The following is a 24,498-nucleotide window of genomic DNA, read 5'->3' on the forward strand; positions in this document are numbered from 1 at the left end:
ATGGAGTTGAATAAATGAATGAATGAATGGGCGGACGGTTGGATGGATGGATGATATGATGGATGGATGGATGGATGGATGGATGGATGGATGGATGGATGGATGGATGGATGGATGGATGGATGGATGGATGGATGGATGGATGGATGGATGGATGGATGGATGGATGGATGGATGGATGGATGGATGGATGGATGGATGGATGATATGAGGGACGGACGGCGGTGTGTCCCTAAGGGAGGCCTGATCAAACAGGAAGTGGTGAGAGTCCTCCGGTGGACCAGGAGCTGCCTGGCTCCACCTGCTCAGCTGCTCGCTGATCCTCTACTACAGAGAACGCATGAAAGGGAGCCATGGATTATCAATACAGTCAATAGGGGATCGTGTTACACGTGCCCTCTGACCTGCAGCGTTTCTAGCTCTAACATCTTTATTGTGATATCTGGAGTTTGCCTGTAATCTGTGTTTGACGGATTAGATGTTAATTCATCATCTTCTGCTCTAATTAAAGTCATTGGGAATTATGAACTGTCTTATCGCTGACTCGTATTGAAGATCAGCTGACTCTGTGATTCTGCTTAAGAGACTTATATCGATACAAAATGACTACATGTATTTGTTTGTTTGTTATTTTCATATTTCATGTGACATGTTTATATAAAGTTCATTAGTATGTAAATGATTCCAGGGTCTGGCAGTCACTTTATCAGAGCATTATCTCCTCCACCTAATTAGAATTCTAGTCACAGCCAGTGAGACGCTTGTTTCAACATACGTATTTCATATCAGCCCTGCTTCTATACAGTAAAGGCAACGAGCTGAAATCTGACGCTGACCCGCTACTTTAATTCATCTCCACCACCCTGTGTTTAATTTTTAGCCTCGACTGCCCACGGGGACTTTAACCCTTTCTGCTGTCTCATTTCAATCTGATGCTTTTTTGTTAAATGTTTAACTTAAATTGGGAGCCTCATAAATATTCCAAATCACTCGTCCTGTGTTTGATGAGGAAATGAGCCTCGTACCCGCCGTGAATCCCCAGGCAGGAAGGCGGGGGAGGGGGGGGGGCTGGGGGGCACCGCAACTTAACTCTTGGAACTAGACCTGTGCGCCGCGCTGACAGCCCACATTAGCAAGCGGCAAATTGTTTTAACAATGTGAGGGCCGCCTTTGTGTGGAGATAATGATGATATCTCTGTCTGCGGCGCTACATGCGTCGGAGGTGATCATAAAGGTCTCCGCTGTCGCCGCTGCCTGAGAGCAGCTTTTATGTGGAAACGGCTGAATATGAATCTCTGTCACTATTGTAGATGTGACGTGTGAGCCCAGATTATGTTGTATTTACTAAGTGTGAGGTTTCTATATAGACAGTGTATATAGTGGCTCTGCTCCCTATAGTGGCTCCCAGCAGAGGTCCAGCCGCTGTGACCCCGGTGTCTCTTTGTCTGTCTCTCTCTCCGGTGGCTCGCTGGTCATTAATCTTCCACACAGGTGCTGAGGACTCCTGACCCTCTGCTCCACTTCCTCTATTAGCGCCATGACAGCTCGACTGTAAGGTTCACACACCCAGCTGTATTTCCATCCCTCTTCCCTCACTGCTGCTCAGGGAACCACTGAGTCCACTTCACTGCTCAAAAACGAGTGTTTTGGATCCAGTGCCTCCATTTAATCTTAGGACAGTCTGAAGATGAGGTTTGGATGAGGATCCATTTAAAGGAGTGATTGATTGACATTGTAAAGTAGCTTCAAACTGTGCATCGTTTTTATAAGACCAATATGTTTGGCCTCTAAAGTCTCATAGTGAAGTAAAACACCACTAACCACTTACACATTAACTTATATGCAAACACTGACTTCACTGCTGACGCCGTGCTCCACTAATTTGCTGATAATTTGTAAAACCACCACCAGCTCTCAAAACGTGGGAACAAAACACTGGGCCAGTTCAGTCAGAGGATCATGTGTTCATCACAGTCTCTGTGTTCGGTCCCGGGGTCACGACCCGTCCGCCGCCGCCCGCTCGGCGTTTCGAGTTTCACAGCGATGGAGGACGTCTCGACGGAACAGCTGCAGCGGCCGCGCACGCTCACGTGCACGCTCTCGTGCACGCTCACGCAGACACGTGGGCGGCCCCGCGTTCTCCCATCACACAGACACATCAGCGCAGCGACACATGCAGCCGCCTCCACGCGTGCGGCGTCTCCCCGCGCGTCCCCTCGCAGGCCGCCATGCGCCGCGGCCCAAGGCGAAGCCAACACAAATGTCAGTGAGGACGGGAAAGGTTACAGACGCCCACAGCCACGCTGGTAATTTGCTCCCTGGGGTTGGAGGAGTCGACCAACAGGCTGACGTGGGGCCACAAACTCATGGGATACAAGGCGGGTACCAGGTCTGACAGCGCGCACGCGTCTGCGGCGGCATCAGACTGAGGAGAGCACAGGTTTAACTGTAGCATCAGACTGAGGAGGGCACAGGTTTAACTGTAGCATCAGACTGAGGAGGGCACAGGTTTAAACGCACTGTGGCCTCAGATGCGAGCCGTGCTGCACGCGGGTGCGCGGCTGTTCCCGTCCAGACGCTGCGTCTGACTTTCACCGCGTCTCCTCCTCATCGCGCTCAGGTCACCTCGCTGGGATCGCTAGCGCAGCAGTCACATTGTGCTCCCATGCAGACAGATTGCTTATAATAAGCGTTAGAGACCTTTCATTTTTCCCCGTCAGCGCTTTGCAGGATAATTTTGGCACCCTTTAAGGATGCTGCTCCTCTAATAAGAGGATAAAAATAAACAAGCCAGTTGTTGAATCACTATATTGGGACGGTCTAATCCTATTTACAAGTCTGAACGCACTATAGCCAATAAGATCCAACCCCAGGAACGCTGGTATATGTGGCAATTTTCACCATTTCTAAAAGGAGAAGTGACTGAGTGCTAGGCTTTTAGACGGCCAGCGTTTACTAAACGGATGAAACGTCACTTTCCAAATTTCATTACTAAAGACCTACAGGGAAAGATGCTCAGTCAATTCACGCAGCACGGCCAATATTAGATATATTTATTTTTGGTTCACTACTTTGCCAACAGATGACATTATGAGTCTATTTTAATTTACGCCACAGCTGTTGAAAGAGAAGTGGGGCACATGTTTTCTGCAGGGAGCTGATGGAGCTCTGACGTTCACAGGGAGACACCACACGCCTGTGAGGTGGGCTCACTTCATTTGTTCCTCTGTTATCATTTAAAGCAAGGAACGTGTGTTTGTCTATGAAAAGCAGATACTCAAATACATTAGGCCGAGCCGAGAGATTAGGTAAATTAATCAGGAGATGAAAGTTTGAAAAGAGAATGGTACAAAAAGGTGATGTATGAAAACTGAATACAAAGTATCGCAGGGTGAGATAGAAGAGTCGGGTGAATTAATCAAGAGGCTGAAGGACAGAGGTTGAAAGAGTAAACTAATGTCAGCTCTGCCTTGAGTGAGATGGACATTTAAAAACATAGCCAGAGATCAATACGCGCCCGCCTATCTCTACAGATTAGATCTATCCATTACTGTCGTCAAAGTTCAACACGTTTAATTCTCCTCTATGATTAAAATAACACGCTGCCCAGTCCGATCTAACTGTAAACCGCCGCTGTTAGTGGACTGACCCGTGAATTAAACAGTAGCATTCATTTCATGTCCACACTGTACATCAAGTGCTGATGATCTGTGAGGGCAAGCGATAAAACAAAGATTAAAAACTGGGCCCCGTTCAGTTGCAGAGGCTGCCCAAAAATAAAACTGAAATGTGTGACATTAGCTCCCAGCTCCTATTTATCCCATATTCTATACGCTCTTTATGTATCTAATATTTCTAATTTACCACCGTCCAAGAAAAGTGACACAAGAAGCCATAAATTCCCTTCTAATTCCAAATAATTCCGATTACATGGACGAGTAGTTTTCAATCAGAAAGATAATCTGGATGATAGATGGTGGGATAATTGGCTGTCTCTGCCACGTAAATATTGTGTCGTTCTATTAATCTTGCCGAATGAAGTGTCAAGCTGTCACTCATTCGTCAAACTGAATTAGGAAATATAACGAATAAATAAATGCATGTGGATGGCAGTGGGTGTGTGAGAGAGGAGGAGATAAGAAGTGATGGGAGCAGGCGACTGCAGCGGCCCTGAGTGAGGGAGGAGACGGATGCTGGGCTTTTATTAAGAGAAAGAGACACAACAGAACCTTGGAGAGAAACCTGGCAATGAAAGGTATGGAGTCAATAACAAACTAAGAACCTCCCATGCACAGAGCGTCCTGGCTCGACCAATGGGGAGCCTGTTCCTGCTATAATTAATATGTAAGAGGCCATATTTTGCCCATCATTCAAGAGGTGATAAATATCTTATCTACTCTTTAACCTGCAGGACAGGAAGATAAAAAAATCAAGCGCTGACACGTTCTTAATTTAATTTATAAAGATCATAATTAACGACCTGCAGGCTGCAGCAGACCCCATTTCAGGCTGGAGACAGAAAAGGCCTCAGCCAGAGGAATAAAAATGAAGTTTTCATTGAATTCTGAATTAAATCTCAAATATCAGTAATTTCACAGAAAAGGTCAGCTCTAATGGAGTTCCTCCCTGCTTTTTAATATCTCATATTTCTCTACCTGGCGCCGCCTGGCACCACGTGGGCCACTAATTGTTGGTGGTTAATTAAGGATCTATCAGGTGATTGTGTTTGCTGCAGGTGAAGCCCGGCTTTGACACCTGCATCCTTGCTCCAACTTCAATGGTAGAAAATGAGATTGATTGAATTATTAGAAAACAGGGACCTGTTTCTATAGGAACCTGTTTTTTTCAGGGCCCTGTTTTTTTCAGGGCCCCGTTTTTTTTCAGAGACCTGTTTCCACCCCGTTAAATCACACGGTGCCGTGTGGATCTCTGTCATTTCACAGCCTCCATACCTCCCACCTGGATTTACAGTGCGAGGCCGGGGCCCTGCTATAGCTCCTGTGCGGGTCAGCCCCCCCGCTCCCCCTGACACGCATAGCAAGCACCCGGCCCTCGTAAAGCTGACATCTTCACTACGCTATGCTAACAAGGCTGTGGTGGTATGCACGTGCCGCTGCATCCGCCCCGGCGGCGAGGACGGATACTCAACGGAGCACAGACACTGGTGAACATGTAAGGAACGGACCAAGCCTCGACCTCACGGTGCACGATTCCCTGCGCGGCTGGGATTTATAGACTTCAGGCTGAAGGTGCAGGTGCAGCGCAGACGATGCGATATATTACTGAGCAACAAACAGCAGCCGGCGTGTCCACGTGGGCGCCTGGGATTATTCAGGGCTGGCGCCTTTTAAAGGGGACGAGTCTGAGCCGTCCAGGCAGAGGATGGGATGTTTGGACGTATATATAATTATGTCATAATTCTAATACATTCTTTTGTCCAGAACCGGCTCCGCTGCGAGTCGTCTGCCGGTGCTTGTGTCTATTAAACCTGCAGCTGTTCCACCGCAGCTCGCCTCACCAGGTGAGGCTCATCTCGACAGGTGATGTTCACCTCAGGCATCGCCGTGCAGCCGTGACCTCACAGTCGCTACACTTCATCGACGCGTCGTCGGCCGCTGCAGAGGAGCCGAACCGGCTTCGAGGACCGGCTCCCGCGCTCTGACTGTAAACGCTGTGTGTCTGTACTCGGGTCAGCAGGAGCGGCGCTGCGACTGGACCGGGCCTGATCTGTGAGCAGCTGTCAGCGTGGCCCAGTGGGCGGCGCCCCTGTGGCCCACTGGGGCGTCAGATTTCCACGGCCCACACTGCGGCCTGTGTGCTGCCGCGGCTGCGTCTCAATGGGCCCTTTGATGGGCCTTTCATCGGGCCCCTCGCACGGGTCCGCGCCGCACGGCACCTGGCACCTTCACGGGCCCACGGGACCCCGGACGCTGGAGAAACAACAAAGGCCGCTCTGTCAAGCGTTTATTGGAACTTAATTTCCTTTTTGCGTTCATAAACACAGGACGGAAAGGAGCAGGACAACGTGGGGCACGCGGGCACGGTCAGTGGCGTAAAGGTTTTAAGGGAAGGACACTAACAGAGGTGAACCTGGCTGTGGATTTGAGCTCATGCAGCATCCCCCCGCCCAGCACCCCCCCCCCCACGCGCCGCGGGTCCGTCCAGTCGTCCTCTTCCTCTCTTATCTGCAGTTCAAAGCCCGTTGACTGAATTATCTCCGGACGGTGAGGGAGGAAGGAAGCGACTGTCGCCGCGTCCGACAGCTGGTTCTCTGCTCCTGAGCAGCGCGAGAGGACCCATCACGCCCTTTCATTAGACGGCGCCGCCCGCTCCAGCGGAAGCGGAGGTCCGGGTTGGAGCGGCCACAGAGAGCGCTTCACTGGGGTGATGAGAGACAAAGGGTCGGTTTAACCTGTGCAGAGGAACGCGCTCGCTGATCACACGGTGCCGGTCCGGTTCTGAGCTCAGCACATCCTCACACAGAGGCAGCCCATCGGTGCTCGGTCCGTTCTTCCGTCCGTCGGCCGCAGCTCAACCAGCACACGGCTCCGCTCCGTACTACAGCGGCCCGTTAGATTCCTCCGCACCCTGCCCCCCCCCCGGCCCATCGTCTGTCTTGGCTCTCTGGCACACAAGGTCATCCCCAGCCAGTCACGACACTCCAATTAAGGCGACTGATGGACGCCGCTAATTGGTAGGATTTATAACCTTCTTTTATTATGCTTTATGAGGGAGGCAAGTGGAGGGCATTACCATTTATAGGCCCCAGGCTCCACGCGGATCATCCACCACTGTCCAGTCACTGCTGAACACGCAGCCGCAGCAGCAGAGTCGACTCTGGACAGAAAACAACGTTCAAAAGGACGAGGCTGGAAACGTGCGCAGAGAGAGACCAAACGGGAGGACGGGTGAGGTGGAAGGAGGCTCCGCGGGGCGCGAAGGTGAGCAGGGCTCCCGTAATGACTGTGTGGTTATTGATTGTATTGTCCGGGTGGGTGACCAGGGCCCCGCGTGCCGTGGGCCCCAGTCCATCTGTGGACACTGCCGTCAGTCACACCTCACTGCTCCGTCTAATAAAGAACAGGCAGATTGATGTCGCCGGCGCCGTTGAACTGCAGCGAACACTGAGCAGCGCCGCACAACTACAGCCAGAGCTGAAACGCAAAACTGAGAACGCGTGATTCCTGCGAATGAACAGACTCACGCTGAAGCTCAGCAGCACCGGGTCCTCAGCGCCGGGTCGGGTCAGCAGCCTGATGGAGGCTGTGTTTACTGCTTAAACCTGCCTCCGACAGGAGGAAGCCTGGACACAACACTGAACGCTGCGCGGCCCAGGGCCGACGCCAGGACCGAGCATCGCTCCTGCTCAGCCGGCCAAAACACAAAAATCAATAAACAATCTCGACGTTTCTGAGAGCCTTTCGTCCGACTTAATAAATGTCTCAATCCACCGTTATGACTTCATTTTGCTTTAACATCTTCTTCATGTGCATCTTTTGCCGATCAATTAGAGAATGGAGTGGCCCTTCTGTCACGACACCTGCCCTCCACACACACGCACACAAACGCACACACACACGCATACACTCACACACACACACACACACACACACACACACACGCACACACACACACACACACACACACACACACACACACACACACACACACACACACACACAAACGCACACACACACGCATACACTCACACACACACGCACACAAACGCACACACACACACACACACACTCACACACACACACACACACACACACACACACACACACGCGCACACACATACACGCACGCACAGCACAAGGTGAACTGCTACTTTAATCCTTGAAACTGGAGAACCCTGACTCCGCCGGCTCATTAAAGCGTACGATCCTTTTACATCTGGTGTTTGTGTGTTTCCCAGAGTTATTCTTTTCATACAGGTCCCAGTGTTGTGGTTCCGAGCCCGGTCCGGTAGCATCGTCTGCTTGTGCAGCACAGCTGCCATTTACAGTCTGTTAGTGATGATGAGGCCCAGATGAATCCGTCTCCACGGCTCTCGCTGTCACAGCTCTAATCCCGGTGCTGTGGGGATGACAGGTGAGCGCCGCCGGAGCCCCTGGCCTGTGACTGGAAGCTCCGGGAGAATTCCACACGCGCTCCTCCGCTTGTCTCCCATCGATTCTGCCACTTCCCATTATTGTCAATCAGAGCGGCGGCGGCTCCACGGGGGGAGATGCAGCGGGGTGCGGCGAGGAGCGGGCTGCACGCCTGCCAGCCACTGCATCGGCACGGGGCTCCAGGGGCCCGTCTCCAGGGGCCGTCTCCAGGGGCCGTCTCCAGGGGTCGTCTTCAGGGGCCCGTCTCCAGGGACCTGTTTCCAGGGACCCGTCTCCAGGGACATGTCTCCAGGGGCCCGTCTTCAGGGCCCGTCTCCAGGGACCGTCTCCAGGGACCGTCTCCAGGGACCGTCTCCAAGGACCTGTTTCCAGGGGCCCGTCTCCGGAGGCCGTCTCCAGGGGCCAGTCCAGGGACCATCTCCAAGGGCCGTTTCCAGGGACCGTCTTCAGGGACCTGTTTCCAGGGGCCCGTCTCCAGGGGCTCGTCTCCAGGGCCCGTTTCCAGGGACCGTCTTCAGGGGCTCGTCTCCAGGGGTCGTCTTCAGGGGCCCGTCTCCAGGGGCTCGTCTCCAGGGCCCATCTCCTGGGACCGTCTCCAGGGCCCGTCTCCAGGGGTCTTCTTCAGGGGCCCGTCTCCAGGGGCCCGTCTCCTGGGACCGTCTTCAGGGGCCGTCTCCAAGGGCCGTCTCCAGGGACCTGTTTCCAGGGACCCGTCTCCAGGGACATGTCTCCAGGGGCCCGTCTTCAGGGTCCGTCTCCAGGGACCGTCTCCAGGGACCCGTTTCCAGGGACCCGTTTCCAGGGACCCGTCTCCAGGGGCCGTCTCCAGGGGCCGTCTCCAAGGGCCGTCTCCAGGGACCTGTTTCCAGGGGCCCGTCTCCAGGGCCCGTTTCCAGGGACCGTCTTCAGGGGCTCGTCTCCAGGGCCCATTTCCAGGGACCGTCTCCAGGGCCCATCTCCAGGGGCCGTCTTCAGGGGCCCGTCTCCAGGGCCCGTCTCCAGGGGTCGTCTTCAGGGGCCCGTCTCCAGGGCCCGTCTCCAGGGGTCGTCTTCAGGGGCCCGTCTCCAGGGCCCATCTCCTGGGACCGTCTCCAGGGCCCGTCTCCAGGGCCCGTCTCCAGGGATCGTCTCCAGGGGCTCGTCTCCAGGGCCCGTTTTCAGGGACCGTCTTCAGGGGCCCGTCTCCAGGGCCCGTCTCCAGGGGCCCGTCTCCAGGGCCCGTCTCCAGGGCCCGTCTCCAGGGGTCGTCTTCAGGGGCCCGTCTCCAGGGCCCGTCTCCAGGGCCCGTCTCCAGGGATCGTCTCCAGGGCCCGTCTCCAGGGCCCGTCTCCAGGGCCCGTCTCCACAGGCTGCCTGGGCAGAACGCCACCGCCACCACTGGGACCTTTGGCTCTGCTGCACACGGCGCTCGCGGCCGAGGAGCCTCTGGGGCAGCTTTGGTGTTGACAAAGGAGCAGCTGAGGACCTCACTGCAAACATAGTTTCAAGAGCTGTCAGCAATAAAGCGATAGCGCTCCCCCAGACGTGACCGCCCGCTTAGAAAAATGACATAATAACAATGACAGGAATAATGAAACACAAGTGAAGAAGTGCGGCGCGGGTTAAGGAGGGTTCTGAAGGCGCCTGCGTGAGTGCGGCTCCAGCGTCGTCGTCTTTGGCGGCGGCCGGCGTTCTGCTCAGGTGAGGCGGCGGCTACGAGCCGCAGATTGATGGCAGCGGCGCCCTCCCTCCCTGCGCTGTAAAGGATTATCCGCTCACCCGCTGGAAACAAAGCTGTGATGGAAATTCGTCTCGCATCATCAGCAACAAAATATCTACACGCTGAGGCGGGAGTCTCTCATTTTTCATGGGCTATATATTAAATAAAAAAAGGGCATTAAAGGGAGGGGAAGGGGGCGGTCTGAGTGATAGCACTAGTTAGTATTTTTTTAAACAGGCCACTTGTATCATGGAGATTATAAGGTTTTTATTGGCTGTCAGGACACACAACTTTCTGCGTACGTCACCTGCTGAGGCTCGTAACGCTCTGATTACAATGCCAGCAAAAATGATAAGGGATGGAGGCGCCGGTGGAAGCGGGCCGAGGCAGCGGGACCGGCACCGACGTCGCTCAAACACAGGAGCAGGCCGACGATGAGGCGCAAAGAGCCGACGGCCACGCTCAGATCTGGTGTCTGTCCTGAAGTGGACACGCGAGCGCTATCTCGCGCTAAGTGAATATTGCATTCAGCCGATACGTGATATTTGGATTTCCGATCACAGAGGGAAGCGGCCTGTGATGCAATGAAAGGGGCCCTTCACAGCTGCGGCGTGTGCGGTGATAAGCGTGAAGTGATGGAGGCTGGCTGCTGCTCATACAGTCACCAAGCAGCTAACGGTTAACTGGGAACCAGTTACCGCCATCGCTTTGGAAAAGCAGACCTGATTCCTCACGGATGAAGCTGCTGATTGAAATCTGTCATTGACTCAACACTCGACAGACTCCGGTCTGTTCACATCTGTCACGTTGTCCAAACTCAGCGCTCAGTTTCCCACAGTGGAGCGAGAGTGAGTGAGGGCAACATGGAGCTCCCAACATGACAGAGCTGGCTGTTTGTGATGAGAGGAAGCCATTGATTTTTCCTCTATTTCGCCATCAATCTGGCAGAGAAGCGGCGGCTGCGGGTGCTCACACAACTGATGATGTGATTTTTAACCCAGGAGCAGAGAGTTGCTGTGACGACCGCCATCTTCAGCTTTAACATGAACAGCAGGGGACCTCCTGATAGTCGCCAGCAGCCCAGGGACTAGTTCTCTGTCAGACCGTATTCAACATGACCACTGTCAGAGCCGGTAAAGTCCCATCAGCCACATTTCACCGGGTGGCGACGCTACAGCTGCTGAGCCACAGCTGCAATGAGCACGTCCTCACACAGTCACATACACACACGTGGACTTCATTGATTGCACACACATTTATTAACTGAAATGGACACTGATGATATTTTTGGGAGGAATCCGTGACACGAAGTTCACAACATCAGCTACTGTCTGACACACGGTACTCCTTCAAATCCCTTATATGTGAAGATATACACAACACAGACAGTGCAGCAGCTCCTTTTTGTATTAGTCCATAAATATAATCATACGGAGTCATTTTAAAGCCTCAAACTACGATTATGTCACCATAATACTAATTGGCGATAATTGAAAACAGATACAGCTTCAGCTCTGCAGGTTTGGCAAAAATTACCATTGTAATGTCTGTGTAACATCTAGTGACACCGTGCAGCTTCCTAATGGAGGAATAATCCTCTTTAGATCATTTGCAAAGCAATTAGGCATGCCTGCGCTGCTATTACACATAAAGATAACAGCTTGTGCGATAAGAAGCTGTTTGTATCAAACGTGGATAGCTGCCTAAGAGCCCCGACATCAGGGAGATTTAAATCCTTGTAAATGAAATTTAAAAAAATCTACAGATCTACTCTATCAAGAAAAGGAATTTATTAATTTAATGTCCTTAGACACAAATCTTCAATTACCGAAGCTGTAATTATGCATCACGTGATAAATACACATTAATACAGTGTGAGCACTAAATGCATGGCTTTGTGGCTGACATTCCACTGAAGAATGAAGATATTTAAATACTTTTAGCTGCCAAGAAAACACGAGTTCATGTAAATCGTACTGATCCCTCAGACCACGCTGAGACTGCACCACTTTGGGCCGCGTTTGTCAACAGGAACCAGAACGGCTCGCTCACGTGCCTGTCTCCTTCCTAAGGCCACAGACAAGCCTGACCTTTGACCCCGGGCGGAGGGGGGCCGCATGCATACAGACGAGGTTCAAGCAGAGTTTATGACTGCATTATCTGTCCTGCTCCTCATCACCTCTCCACCCATCAGTGGACACCACGAGCCACCACGCGCGCAGACAGACCGGGCATCACTCACTCACTTGCCTCCTAGGTGCCTTTGTCAGGTGATTGCTGGCGGAAAAAGGAAAACAAATCAATACATCTCCCATGGGCCTGACAGGTAATCTTTACCTGCGATGAAATATGAGCGGCAGCAGCCTGCTGGATTCCTTTACTGTAACAGGGCAATTGACTGGCTGCACAGGAGCCATTTCCCCCACTTCCTGCCCACTGGAAATGGATTCGGCAGCACCTGGTCTGGACATGATGTCATTACGGCGGCTGCTAATTACCAGGACGCCGTCGCTTCCTCGCACCGACGGAGCTGAGTCTCAGCTGATGCGTCTCCCTCCGCCGTCGATGCTTTGGCACCGAAAAGCCGACTGACGGATAAGGCAACAGTGAGACACTCCACTTAAAACACGACACAGTCAATACTTGTCAGTCTGTTCGGGGACACGTATCTTAAGGAGGCGCATCAATGTAACCTTCCTTTTTCTAATGGAGCCAGATGTGCGTTGGTGTTGGAGCCCGCGGTGCTGCAGCGGTGGGGGTGGGGTGGGGGTGGGGCGGCTCCCTGCCTCCGCTCGGTGACTGATTCCTGTGGCAGGATGTCTGGTGTGAGGCATCCATTCGGAGCAGTGTGCACACACAGCATTTATAAATGTCATGGCGGCCGACGCGGCCGCATAAAGCCTCCTCAGAGCGATTATTGCGTGCGCATAACTCACGTTAATTGGAGAGTCTCATTCAGCGAAATGCGAGTCTAGGGTTAAACCGGACTTCAACGTGTGGCGCCGCTCATTTAACTACAATGTGAACACGTGTACGTCGTCGGTCGCGGTCGCGGGCTTCTTCAGCTCAGGTCAGCGTCGCCGGACTGCATTTTCCTGAAAACAGTCCTCGTGTGACATCTTGCAGAGAACCTCTGGGTTCGTTCTCCTAAACGCATGCGCCGCCGCGGCGTCGGCCCGAGGGCAGGTGAAGTGACTGCGTGCGACGCGCCGCCTCCCGGAACCCATCGACTGCACAGGTCCAAACGCAACGCGGCTGCAAAACGGGCCGTTCAAACGGAGCCGCAGCCGGCCTTGAACTGAAACACGTCTGAGGGAAATTTGAATATGGAGGGAGCGAGGGAGGGAGGAGAGGCGGCCCTCGAGGCCCGCGACGCGCTCCCTCTGTGTTGTGCTAATGAGCGCCTTTGTACAAACTGTAGCTTTTCAAACCCATGCTAATAGGACGCCTGTACTTTGTGCGGCTCGCTACCGGTGGTCGTCTCTCTGAAGCCGCTAGCAGCATGTGGCAGCTAAACATTCTGACGCTCGCCTCGCTCCGAGCGCCCGACGTGCACCCCCCCACCCCCCCAGCCTCACCTGACCATCCTCCCACTGTTCCTGCTGACAAACGCGCCGCTACTAGAGTGGGCATAATTGTTGAATTGTATGGTGGCAGGTGGCCTGCAGCCGCCTGTGGAAACAGGAGGAGCCGCCGGGTCTGAGGTCGAACGAGGAGCCTCTTGAAGCTGCCTTCTTCCTTGAGGAGATGGTGGAGTACTTAACAAGGCTTGATTGCATTAACATTTGTCATGCTTAATATACTACCTGGAAAGACTGGATGTCGCAGTAACATGCTGATTTGAGGAGTTATGATGTGCTTTGATTTTTTTTTTCCCCTGTTGATAAAGGTTTTATTTTTTTCCACAGTTCTTATCCTTTCACCTGCTTCCAGGCTAAGGTGTGTCTGTCCAGCCTCATTCAGGTGTCCTCGTGGTCGTCACGGTGGGAAGACAAGCGTCGGAGCTGCCCACATGAAAACGCCCGGGAAGCGAGCGGCGCCGGAGCCCCCGCGGCCTCCGGCGCCGCCGGGGCGTCCTGCTCCTCCTCCCGCTGGTCCTCCTTCTGAAACGGGCTGCAATCTGCGGAAGGGAGCGAGCGAGCGAGAGAGAGAGAGGCTTATATTATATTCTCAACGTGTAACACAACAAAAAGAAGAGACAGTAAAGACGCCGGCATCAATCGCTGCTTTCTTCCCTGTTAAAATAAACATTTCAACTATTCCACGACTCGCGGATCCTCCCTGAGTTTGAAGCGATCCTCTTCTAATAGGTTAAATATTAATGAGGTTTTGGTCAAGTGAGCCAAATCCAATTTGGCCCCATATGACATGTGGACATGGTTATTAAAAGGCCAATCTGCGCTGTGGCTTAACTCCCCCCTCCAGTTATGCTGCGTAAGTCGCTGTATGTTCTCAAAGCCATTCATCGCGCGCTCACGTCTCGCTGGCCGCCGCCCGTCCCCGCCGCCCTCCTCCCTCTTGATCTCGGCCGCCTTTAAAGCGTTCCGTCTCTGCGAGTGAAGGGAAATATCTGAAAGAGAACCAGGGCCAATTTTCACACAAGAGAGAGGAAGTCTAAAACAATTGCGCTCCCTAACATGCTTTCCTGCTCCTGCTGCTTCGCGTTGATGAATAAACCTTTCCTGATGCCCCCCCTCCAAAAAAAAAAGTTAGTGGCGGTCACACAAGACGTTTGCCGCGCGGCCCCGGAGCAGAGGACGAGGGAAGTAGAAGTGACATTGTGGCTCTGGGCTGTCTCAAAGGATTAGGCATTACAGCATTCACTGGCATGTGCTTTTGCTCATTCCCATTATATCTGCTTGTGCCTCTTTCCAGATGACTTCTTCCCCAAACTGATCCGGCGGCCAAGATAATTGATTAATATTTCTTGAGGGAACGATGACTAACCACCGCCGAGTTCAACTCCAACACGCAGGTTAAACGCAGTCAAAGGCCGGGATCGGCGTTCAGCTTCCCACAGTTGGCAGCAACAAAGGAAAAGTGGAGCGAAGCTGGTTGAGGTGGAACCATCTGCTGCGCCTTCATTAAAGGTCGGGTAGTTTACTTCCACAGGGTCACAGTCACAGACCTGAGGGGTCATGGAGGACTAATAGGCCATGACCAAAGGAAAACTACCCACACAAATTGATTTTCTTAACTTTGCCCTGAAGAAGAAAACGTTGCACCCCAACTAGTACTGGTTTCACAGGTGATACTGGAACGGTTTGTGCAAAACGCCATTTATTTCAGGTGAAATAGGTGAAAGGTGAAACTAATATGAGACAGTTACATTACATCAAGTTCAAGCCGTGATTTAACATAATTGAGCCTAAAATAATAAACCTTTTCACAATATTCAAGTTTTCTGAGATTGTGGATTTGGGGTTTTCATTAGCTGTAAACCACAATAATCTCATTTATGTCAAATCACAACTTGAACTATCTCGCTTTGCATGTAATTAGTCTCTCATATTAGTTTCACCTTTAAGCTGCATTGATGAAATGAATGAAGTTTTGCAGGATACTCTCATTTTTCTGTATAAATCCAATTTGTTTCAGATAAGGTAATTTACACACAACTCATCCAATGACATATTCCTGCATTGTAAAGCATACGCAGTGGTCAGCTGCATGAATCTTTGGCCTGTTCTCAACTGGTTTTACATCAAGGTCACTCCAGACATTAGAACGCAAAGCTTTTCTGTCGGTGGCAGCGTTTATTGTGGGCGATAATGGGAGATTGAATGGAACCATCTTAATAAGCTCTCATGTGATGCTCTCTAAAAACAATCATTACAGGCCTTCTTGGAGCACTCCCCTTCCCCCTGTTTATTAATCAGCTAATTACACATTGACAGTAATGGGCCTGCTGATTCCAACACTTAAATGAACAGGGCTGAATAGCTCTTTAATGATTAGCCTTTGTGTTTCTCTCTTTCCTGCTCGCTTCGTCTCTCGCTCGCCCGCCGACGCACACACACACACACACACACACACACACACACACACACACACACACACACACACACACACACACACACACACACACACACACACACACACTGGCTGTTTTTTCACTTGAAAAAACAGGACATTCAAATCAGACCTCCCAGTGAGAGATTTGCACACAAGTGAGTCAAGAAGCACCTGACTCGCTGAGCTGCCAAAAACAAATCTGTCGCCGCACAGAAGGATTTGAGTGGTTACAAAGTCGGCAGGTTCATGATTGCGGGACAACTTGTGTGGATTTCAGTGTTAAACTCAGCCTCCAGCAACTGCACCAGAAAAAAAGCCCCGCCACCATCAAAGTTTGGTGAAGCAGCAAAGGCAGGTGCAGGTGGAGAGGCAGCAGAGAGGGGCTTGTGAAGGACGCGGGCAGTGGCGCCGGAGCGGGCGAAATAGTGCGGTGGGCTGCATTTCTGTCAGCAGAAGTGATGGCTGAGTGGTACCGTTATTTGTCTTGTGCTGCCACTCGGCCCTCGCGCCAGCCTGGGCATTAATGAGAGGGGGCCGGACCGCCGGGCAGGAACACGGCGGGCCGGAGACGCAGGCGATCCGTCACGCGGCCGTCTGGAGGCGGAGGGAGGGACGGGTGGGGGGCCCAGTGGGTCCGAGCGGGGCCTGGCCTCCACCCGGGCCTCCACCTGAACAACAACCCGAACCACCACCCGAACCACCACCCGGGCCTCCACCTGAACCACCATCTGGGCCTCCACCTGAACCACCACCCGAACCACCACCCGGGCCTCCACCTGAACCACCATCTGGGCCTCCACCTGAACCACCACCCGGGCCTCCACCTGAACCACCACCCGGGCCTCCACCTGAACCACCACCCGAACCACCACCCGGGCCTCCACCTGAACCACCATCTGGGCCTCCACCTGAACCACCACCCGGGCCTCCACCTGAACCACCATCTGGGCCTCCACCTGAACCACCACCCGAACCACCACCCGGGCCTCCACCTGAACCACCATCTGGGCCTCCACCTGAACCACCACCCGGGCCTCCACCTGAACCACCACCTGAACCACCATCCGGGCCTCCACCTGAACCACCACCCGGGCCTCCACCTGAACCACCCGAACCACCACCCGGGCCTCCACCTGAACCACCATCTGGGCCTCCACCTGAACCACCATCCGGGCCTCCACCTGAACCACCACCCGAACCACCATCCGGGCCTCCACCTGAACCACCACCCGAACCACCACCCGGGCCTCCACCTGAACCACCATCTGGGCCTCCACCTGAACCACCACCCAGGCCTCCACCTGAACCACCATCCGGGCCTCCACCTGAACCACCACCCGGGCCTCCACCTGAACCACCACCCGGGCCTCCACCTGAACCACCATCTGGGCCTCCACCTGAACCACCACCCGGGCCTCCACCTGAACCACCATCTGGGCCTCCACCTGAACCACCACCCGAACCACCACCCGGGCCTCCACCTGAACCACCATCTGGGCCTCCACCTGAACCACCACCCGGGCCTCCACCTGAACCACCACCTGAACCACCATCCGGGCCTCCACCTGAACCACCACCCGGGCCTCCACCTGAACCACCCGAACCACCACCCGGGCCTCCACCTGAACCACCATCTGGGCCTCCACCTGAACCACCATCCGGGCCTCCACCTGAACCACCACCCGAACCACCATCCGGGCCTCCACCTGAACCACCACCCGAACCACCACCCGGGCCTCCACCTGAACCACCATCTGGGCCTCCACCTGAACCACCACCCAGGCCTCCACCTGAACCACCATCCGGGCCTCCACCTGAACCACCACCCGGGCCTCCACCTGAACCACCACCCGGGCCTCCACCTGAACCACCATCTGGGCCTCCACCTGAACCACCATCCGGGCCTCCACCTGAACCACCACCCGAACCACCATCCGGGCCTCCACCTGAACCACCACCCGAACCACCACCCGGGCCTCCACCTGAACCACCATCTGGGCCTCCACCTGAACCACCACCCAGGCCTCCACCTGAACCACCATCCGGGCCTCCACCTGAACCACCACCCGGGCCTCCACCTGAACCACCACCCGGGCCTCCACCTGAACCACCACCCGAACCACCACCCAGGCCTCCACCCGAACCACCATCTGGGCCTGGCCTCCACCGGCACGCCCGGCGTCTGACGAGGTTAATCAAAGCGCTCCCACCTTATTCCACCTATTTACTCCAAACTCGTAACTCTTCTCGCAGTGAATAAGTTCAAGTTTGGGTTTATTACCATCGTTCCTTCGTAGAGATATAGATGAAGGACGTTACAGCAGGGGAGGAGTAAAACTGCAATAATTAATTAGTCTGTGTGTGAGAGCAGCCAAAGCTATTATAATCCATCAGGATCTTCACACTGATCCATCTTTCCTTACTGTGTGAAACGTATTCATTTTCATGTGACGCTCAAATCCATACAAACAAACCTAAATAAAACTGGCGACTGATCAGCTTGGAGAATAAGGCTCTTATATCGTATAGCAACGGGCCGGCGAGGATTGTTCGCGTGAGCAAGGACTTGTTGGACAGAGTTGAATTCCTGGGTTGATGCTGGTAAGAAATGTAGAAAATGGTCAATTTGCGGCTGAGGAATGGAGCGGGGGTCTAATCCAAACAGATACCTGGCCTGATAAGTTGTGGGAGCTTTTTTCACAGGCAGCTTCAACACTGCTGTGGAAGTGCTAAAAGGGTAAAGGAAGAAGACAAAGCAGCAGCTGGGTTCCAGCGCAGTAATTCCACACGGAGCCCTGAAGACGACTCCAGCCGCACACCATTTTCACTCCTGATTACAGAGTTTCAAATCAACGCTAACACGTAGAGGATCCGCTCTCCGTGGCCGAGGGCAACAGAGACTGTCATGTTCGCTGAGCGAGACTCACGCGGAGCCGCGGCGCCCGCGAGGCGTCCGCCGTAAGCGGCTCCCGCTCACAAATCACCCAATCTGATTTGGTTCCTGTACGCGCTGGCGTTGGAGTGGCAGCCAACCAAAATCTGCACACAGGAAGTGGGGAAGCTTGTCAGAGCGAGTGTGCGTCTCATGGCGGCGGCGGCGCCGTGATTACGGAGAGCACGCGGTGCAGCCGGCTGCCGAGGTAAAGATTTATACAGAGCACAGCCGCTGCAGAAACTGACATCGGACACGGGATGAATGATAAACCTCGCGCTCAAAAATTAGGAAAACACACAGAAGCTGCTTCCAGTCGCCCACTCTGAGCAATTACAACCAATAACAAGGATGCTCGTCTTCTCCCAGGTCAGAAAAGCCCAGCGCTCGTGCTTGTGTAGTATCTTAAATCCTCCTCCTCCCCTTTTTACCTCCTCTACAGCAGACTGTGAATCTGTTAAGTGTCGGGCGCTGAGGGATGCCCCTCGTCCTCGCGTTGAATACGAGGGTCCGTGCGGCCCAGGGGTGAATCCTTTTTTACTTTTATGGGAAGCGCTTCAGCGATGGAGAGGTGAAGGACAGAGTCCCCGGCCGTTCCATCAGTCAGCGCAATAAATGGATGCAATCTGTATCCAAGTAAAGCATCGGCTGTTTTTAAATTCCACCTCTTTTATCCAAATGAATGATGGACCCCGGTACAGTGCACTGTGCGGCAATATTAATATACATCAGAGGCCTGCACCCCGCACTAAATCAAGGAAGCACCAGCATTTGTTATTTAAATGACAAACAGCAGCTGCAGGAGTGAGGCGCAGAACAGGGAAGCAGAAGTAAAGCTGGACAAACCAATTCAGATTTCAATCCGGCAGAGACACGAGGCCCCGAGCCATCAGTCTAATGAAAAAAGGCAGCTCCATCGGGCCGAGCGCACGCACAGCGGCCGCCGCCTGGTGCCACCTCTAATAGTGTGAACCACACATCACACTTCTCCTCTGCCTTAAACAGAAACCTTCAAATGTGACACAGCTTCCAGAAGTAAGTGCACACTTCCCTCTGGTGTTAACATGCCTAATACAGAAAATCAAATGGAGGCGGCGCTGCTGCAGGTGGGACTCCTCCAGTGCAACCAGTTAAACCAGTAAAAAGGAAACAGGATTTTTGACCTAGGGCAATAAATGAAATTCTTATTACACAACTGTGTAGAAAAGTGTCCGGGCGGATTTCAAAACAAATGCCAAGCGTTTAATAGCTGAGACATTTCAGGCAGGAGGATGGGATCCTCATACAGACCAACGGCTCCACATCAATGTGCGAATGGGGCGCCGAATGAAGGATCCTCAGCGGAACCAGCGTTACCTGATGTGGTGACGGACAGGGCCTCCGCTGCAGGTTTCCTCCTCCTCCTCAGGTCTCCTGTGCAAAACAGTCCTGGAGGGACGCTGGTCTGCCTGCAGGCACACAGAGGAGGAACATGAGGGCGAGAGTCCGTCCACGGCGGCTTCACGCGTCTAAACCTGCAGCCGAGCCTCCACGGCAGCTTTATTTCCCTCAATTAATCCACGGTCGCAACACAGAGAATATCTGATGAGGAGAGGAGACAGGGAGCATGTGGCTGAGTCACTGCAGAGTTCACGTAAACAAATTATAGCTGCCCAATTCGTCGCATGTGACATGTCAGAGCCCTGAAATAGGAAAGACCCCCCCCCCCCCCGTTTAATAGCCCTCACTCCGGAGATGTAAAGATGAGGTCAAGGCCCGTCCCATCACCTCGGTGGGGGGCGCGATGCAGGGAGGGCACGCGACCACAGACCGAGCCCACGCTGGTTTATGCTGCACAGCAGTCGCTGTCTGAGGAGCCGCGACTGTAACAAAACCTAATTTATGACGCGCCGCAGAACAACAGGTTCACGCAGAGGGAGGCTCGTTCCCGTTCCCTCCATGAAGCTGGAACTCTGAGAGGCGCGCGGTGCAATGAGGCCCCGCCGCCGCAGCCTTTTAACAGGCACCGTGTTCCATGACCCGGACGCCCATCCATCACCCGACGGTGCCGGCGCCGGGCGCTGAGAGCTGCGCGGGCCGCGCTTTGAAGCAAGTCTCTATGTTGTATAATCAATAGATATAAAAATAAATGGCCTGACCGTTATTCTCCGCCTGCTACCCCTCTCTAATAAAATCCCAGTAATGCATATTTCATTTACTTTTATACTTATTGATTACCTGTACTCCAGTTAGTAAATCACGCACCTATCGATCCCTCAATCGCAGCTCTGTCGGACAGCACATAACCAGCCATTTGCGCTCCTGATAAAGAGCTCAGGCATTGAACTCCTCACAGTAAATCTTTGCAAACTAACTTTTTAATTCCATAATCGATCGGCGTTTAAACGTAGCATTATTTCACGAGGCACGCCCGCGGTATTAAAAGTAATACCCCGATGCATGTGGTCATCTCTGCACCGCGTTCCTCATTACACCGCTGCCGAGGCACGCTGGGCCCTGCAGCCTGGGGGGAGGCAGGGCCCTCCCCCGCTGCGGGGGCCGATACGCAGCACACGGCTAATCACGGAGGAGAACAACATCAGCTGGCTCATTAGCCCATGCAAAACAGCAGCGTTCCCCTCCGAGCGGAGCCCAGAGGCTCGAACCAGCTCCACGCGAAACTGAAAGGAGCCATAAAAGATGTACAGCGGCGTTGTTGGTTTTTAACATCTGTTACTTCATCAGTTTTAGCAGCGCGACAGATGTTGGCCCGTTGTTGTGTCCCTAAATAAACTGAAAGCGAGACGAGAAGACAAAGATTTACTTAGAGGCAATGAGCAATGAAAAACAAGTGTAAGGACGAAGGCCGACTGCGACTGAATCCTCCCACAAAGACACAAGGACGTCTCCCACGCGGATGAGCCACTTCTTAAATGCAGCGCGGTCCCTTGGGGTGAAACCTAAAGCAGCACTGACACAGGGTCAATTGTAATTTTGGCGTCCACATCCAAAAGCAAATATATCAATTAAAAAACATAAATCAAAAGAGTGAGAAGCTGCGGCTACAAAGCGACCATCTATTTTCATTAGCGTACGCGCTAGCGTCCTGCGAGCAGGATCTCAAGATTAATAGAGGTATTCAAATGAATCAGAAAGGATTAAGGTCTGCTGGGAACATAATCAATAGCTCCAAATCAATAATCAATAGGCCACTCACACCAATATACTAACTGCTGACACCGAGATCTCACAATTAAAATGAAAAGTGTGAGGGGAGTGGCATGAGACTATGATTTATCTCACAGCACAAGTGTAATTTAGAAATAAATAAGTCAATAGATAAAAGCTGCTGCTGCCTGGCTCAGGTGGGAGGCAGTTATGCATCCTAACGCGCCCGGCGGCTCCAGGCATTACAGTCAAATCCCACCAAGCATCACGCCTATTCACTCGCTGAGACCCGGATAAACAGGCTGCCGCCGCTCGCAGCCTCCATCACTTAACATCAGCGCTCTGATTGTTGCCGTCAACGCTCGCCAAACAGGAGATGACAGCTTTTATTGATACGGTATCGCTTCAACCCGGCCGCAGTACGAGATTAATGTGTACACTGAGCCCGTGGAGAGAAAAGCACTTTTCTCCCAAGGGTGCGTGAAAACCCAGGAAAGTCAGACGCGCGGGAGCTCAGCGCTGGGAGTCAGTCGGCAGCTGACAAAGAAATTAAACACGAGAGGAGGAGGACGGACGGACGGACGGACGGACGGAGGGGAGAGTCTCAGCAGCAGCATCTGCACCGCTGCTCACGGCGCCGACGCCGGCGTGGAGCCGGGTCGGAGGACGGAGCCGCGTCTCACTGGAGGCTGCATCTCAGCAGCTCCGCGAGGAGACTGGGCTGGTGCCGTCCAACGGGACACATCAGAAGCCCCTCTCGTCAGTCCCCCTTTCTCCCTCGTTCATTTGGGAGTATGATTTATACTTTTTGAAGTGAAGGGTCTTGAATCCCACTATAAAGGAATTAAGAGGTCTCCCCTGAGTCCGCCATTCAAATGAGAGCATGGCAGGGATATGAGGGCTTTTTAATAGAGAAAAATTAGTATTCACAATGCCTCAAACTGGAATCTGAAGGAACCTTTCAGGTGGAGAAGAAAGGGCCGGTTCAGAAAAGAAAGCCCTAAGAAGTCGGGGGCTTTTCATAGCAGTCGTGTTTTTGCCCCTCATCAAGGAGCGCCGGCGCTCTCTGTGAAACGGCCCAAGAGAGAGGGAGGACGGCGCGTGTGAAACCAAATTAAGAATGCACCATAAATAGGCAGAGTGGAAACAATACAGCCAGGAGTCCCACCGCGTGGAGGCCGAGGGGCGGCTCGCCACATCCAACGGTGGCGCCCATGACTGGGAGCCATGCGGCGCTTTGACAAACATCTGCAGGATAAACCTTTATTTGGAATATTTTTGCTCAGTCCCAGAAATGTGGAGATTTGAATCTGCATTAGAACTTTGTGACGCCGTTTTTCTGTGTGGCAACGCTGACCTTCAAAACTGTTGACTTCAAGCGTTCCCGTCGCTCGAGACGTACATTACCGTGACGTGGACTCAACTTTGCTTTAAATGTGTTCGACGTGTGCTTTCATAACGACAGACTACATGTTTGCGCTGCTGTTCAGGCCTGAGCAGCTGCCGGGCGTGGACCGCGTACCTGTTCCGGACCGAGGACGAACATCTGAGGCGGGAGCTCTCCGACACCACGCCGATGGGACACAGAGGCTTCAGCTGGAAGCACAGGGTCAGAAAGGTTCAGGTTCGACAAGCGGAGGGTGAACGACCCGCGGAAGCGATGGAACAAACACGTACCTGGCTCCTGTCGCGCTTCGACGGCAGCCAAAAGCTGCAGAGAAGAGATGAATGTTAAATGTGACCACACAGAGCGATAAAGGAAACAGACTGAGCAGCACAAACACTGTCTTACTCCCTCTGATACGGATCCTGGGAGAAGTGCGTGAGCCTCTCTACAAACACCGTCTTACTGGTGCCCTGTTCAACACAAACACACAGTCAGATGCAGAGCTCCGTGTATGAAGGGGGGCGGCTGGTCGGCCCTGACCTTGCTGGGAATCCTCCTCCTCTCCTTCCTGATGCAGCAGGCGGCGGAGCCAGCGACGTGTTTGAGTCGTGAAGGGTATCCTGCACAAAAAGGACAGTGACTGGACGGAGGAAGACTCGTTTACTGTCAGTTACTGTCAGATACAAGAGGGACAAAGCGCTCCGGGCGCTTTGGAGTTCAAGACTGAGCATCTAAAGGTCACTGACTGTACACAACTTTTATGTATAGTGTCAATTAGAGCATCTTCTGGAGTCGTGTTTCCTCTGTTCACACACTGACGTATATCTAGGACTAGTGTTGCAGCTCGAACCTCTGGAGCCTCTCTGAGAAGGCCTCGCGGGCAGCAGGAACGTAGTGGACGGGCGCTTGTCCTCCAGGGAGAGCTGGTTGGGCAGCAGGCTGGCCACAGCCGGGCCCACTCCACAGTCCCCCTCGAAGAACCAGTCGCTCTGCTCATCGTCACCTGAGCCCACAGGGAGAGAGAGAGACAGACAGGCAGAGAGACAGTCAGAGAGACAGACAGGCAGAGAGACAGGCAGACAAAGAGACAGTCAGAGAGACAGACAGGCAGAGAGACAGAGACAGTCAGAGAGACAGACAGGCAGAGAGACAGTCAGAGAGACAGACAGGCAGAGAGACAGAGACAGTCAGAGAGACAGACAGA

At 53.2% G+C, this 24,498-nt stretch overlaps 1 protein-coding gene across 7 annotated transcripts in view; it reads right to left on the reverse strand.

Moving 5' to 3' along the window:
* esrrb (estrogen-related receptor beta) overlaps window positions 1-24,498 on the reverse strand; it is a 77,765-nt gene that overhangs the window by 47,478 nt on the left and 5,789 nt on the right. For 6 of the 7 annotated variants that reach the window (XM_029137967.3, XM_029137966.3, XM_029137969.3 and 3 more), the window contains exons 4-9: window positions 24,145-24,297; window positions 23,835-23,914; window positions 23,700-23,764; window positions 23,585-23,618; window positions 23,430-23,503; window positions 20,117-20,208 (exon numbers count right to left, since the gene is read on the reverse strand). In XM_029137967.3, the coding sequence (XP_028993800.1) occupies window positions 20,117-20,208; window positions 23,430-23,503; window positions 23,585-23,618; window positions 23,700-23,764; window positions 23,835-23,914; window positions 24,145-24,297 (498 nt within the window). Of the gene's footprint in view, window positions 1-20,116; window positions 20,209-23,429; window positions 23,504-23,584; window positions 23,619-23,699; window positions 23,765-23,834; window positions 23,915-24,144; window positions 24,298-24,498 lie in introns of those variants that run through there. The other variant, XM_029137970.3, reaches the window with a different exon arrangement.

Source organism: Betta splendens, chromosome 22 (genome assembly GCF_900634795.4).
Source record: "Betta splendens chromosome 22, fBetSpl5.4, whole genome shotgun sequence".
In the NCBI taxonomy this organism is placed as follows: domain Eukaryota; kingdom Metazoa; phylum Chordata; class Actinopteri; order Anabantiformes; family Osphronemidae; genus Betta; species Betta splendens.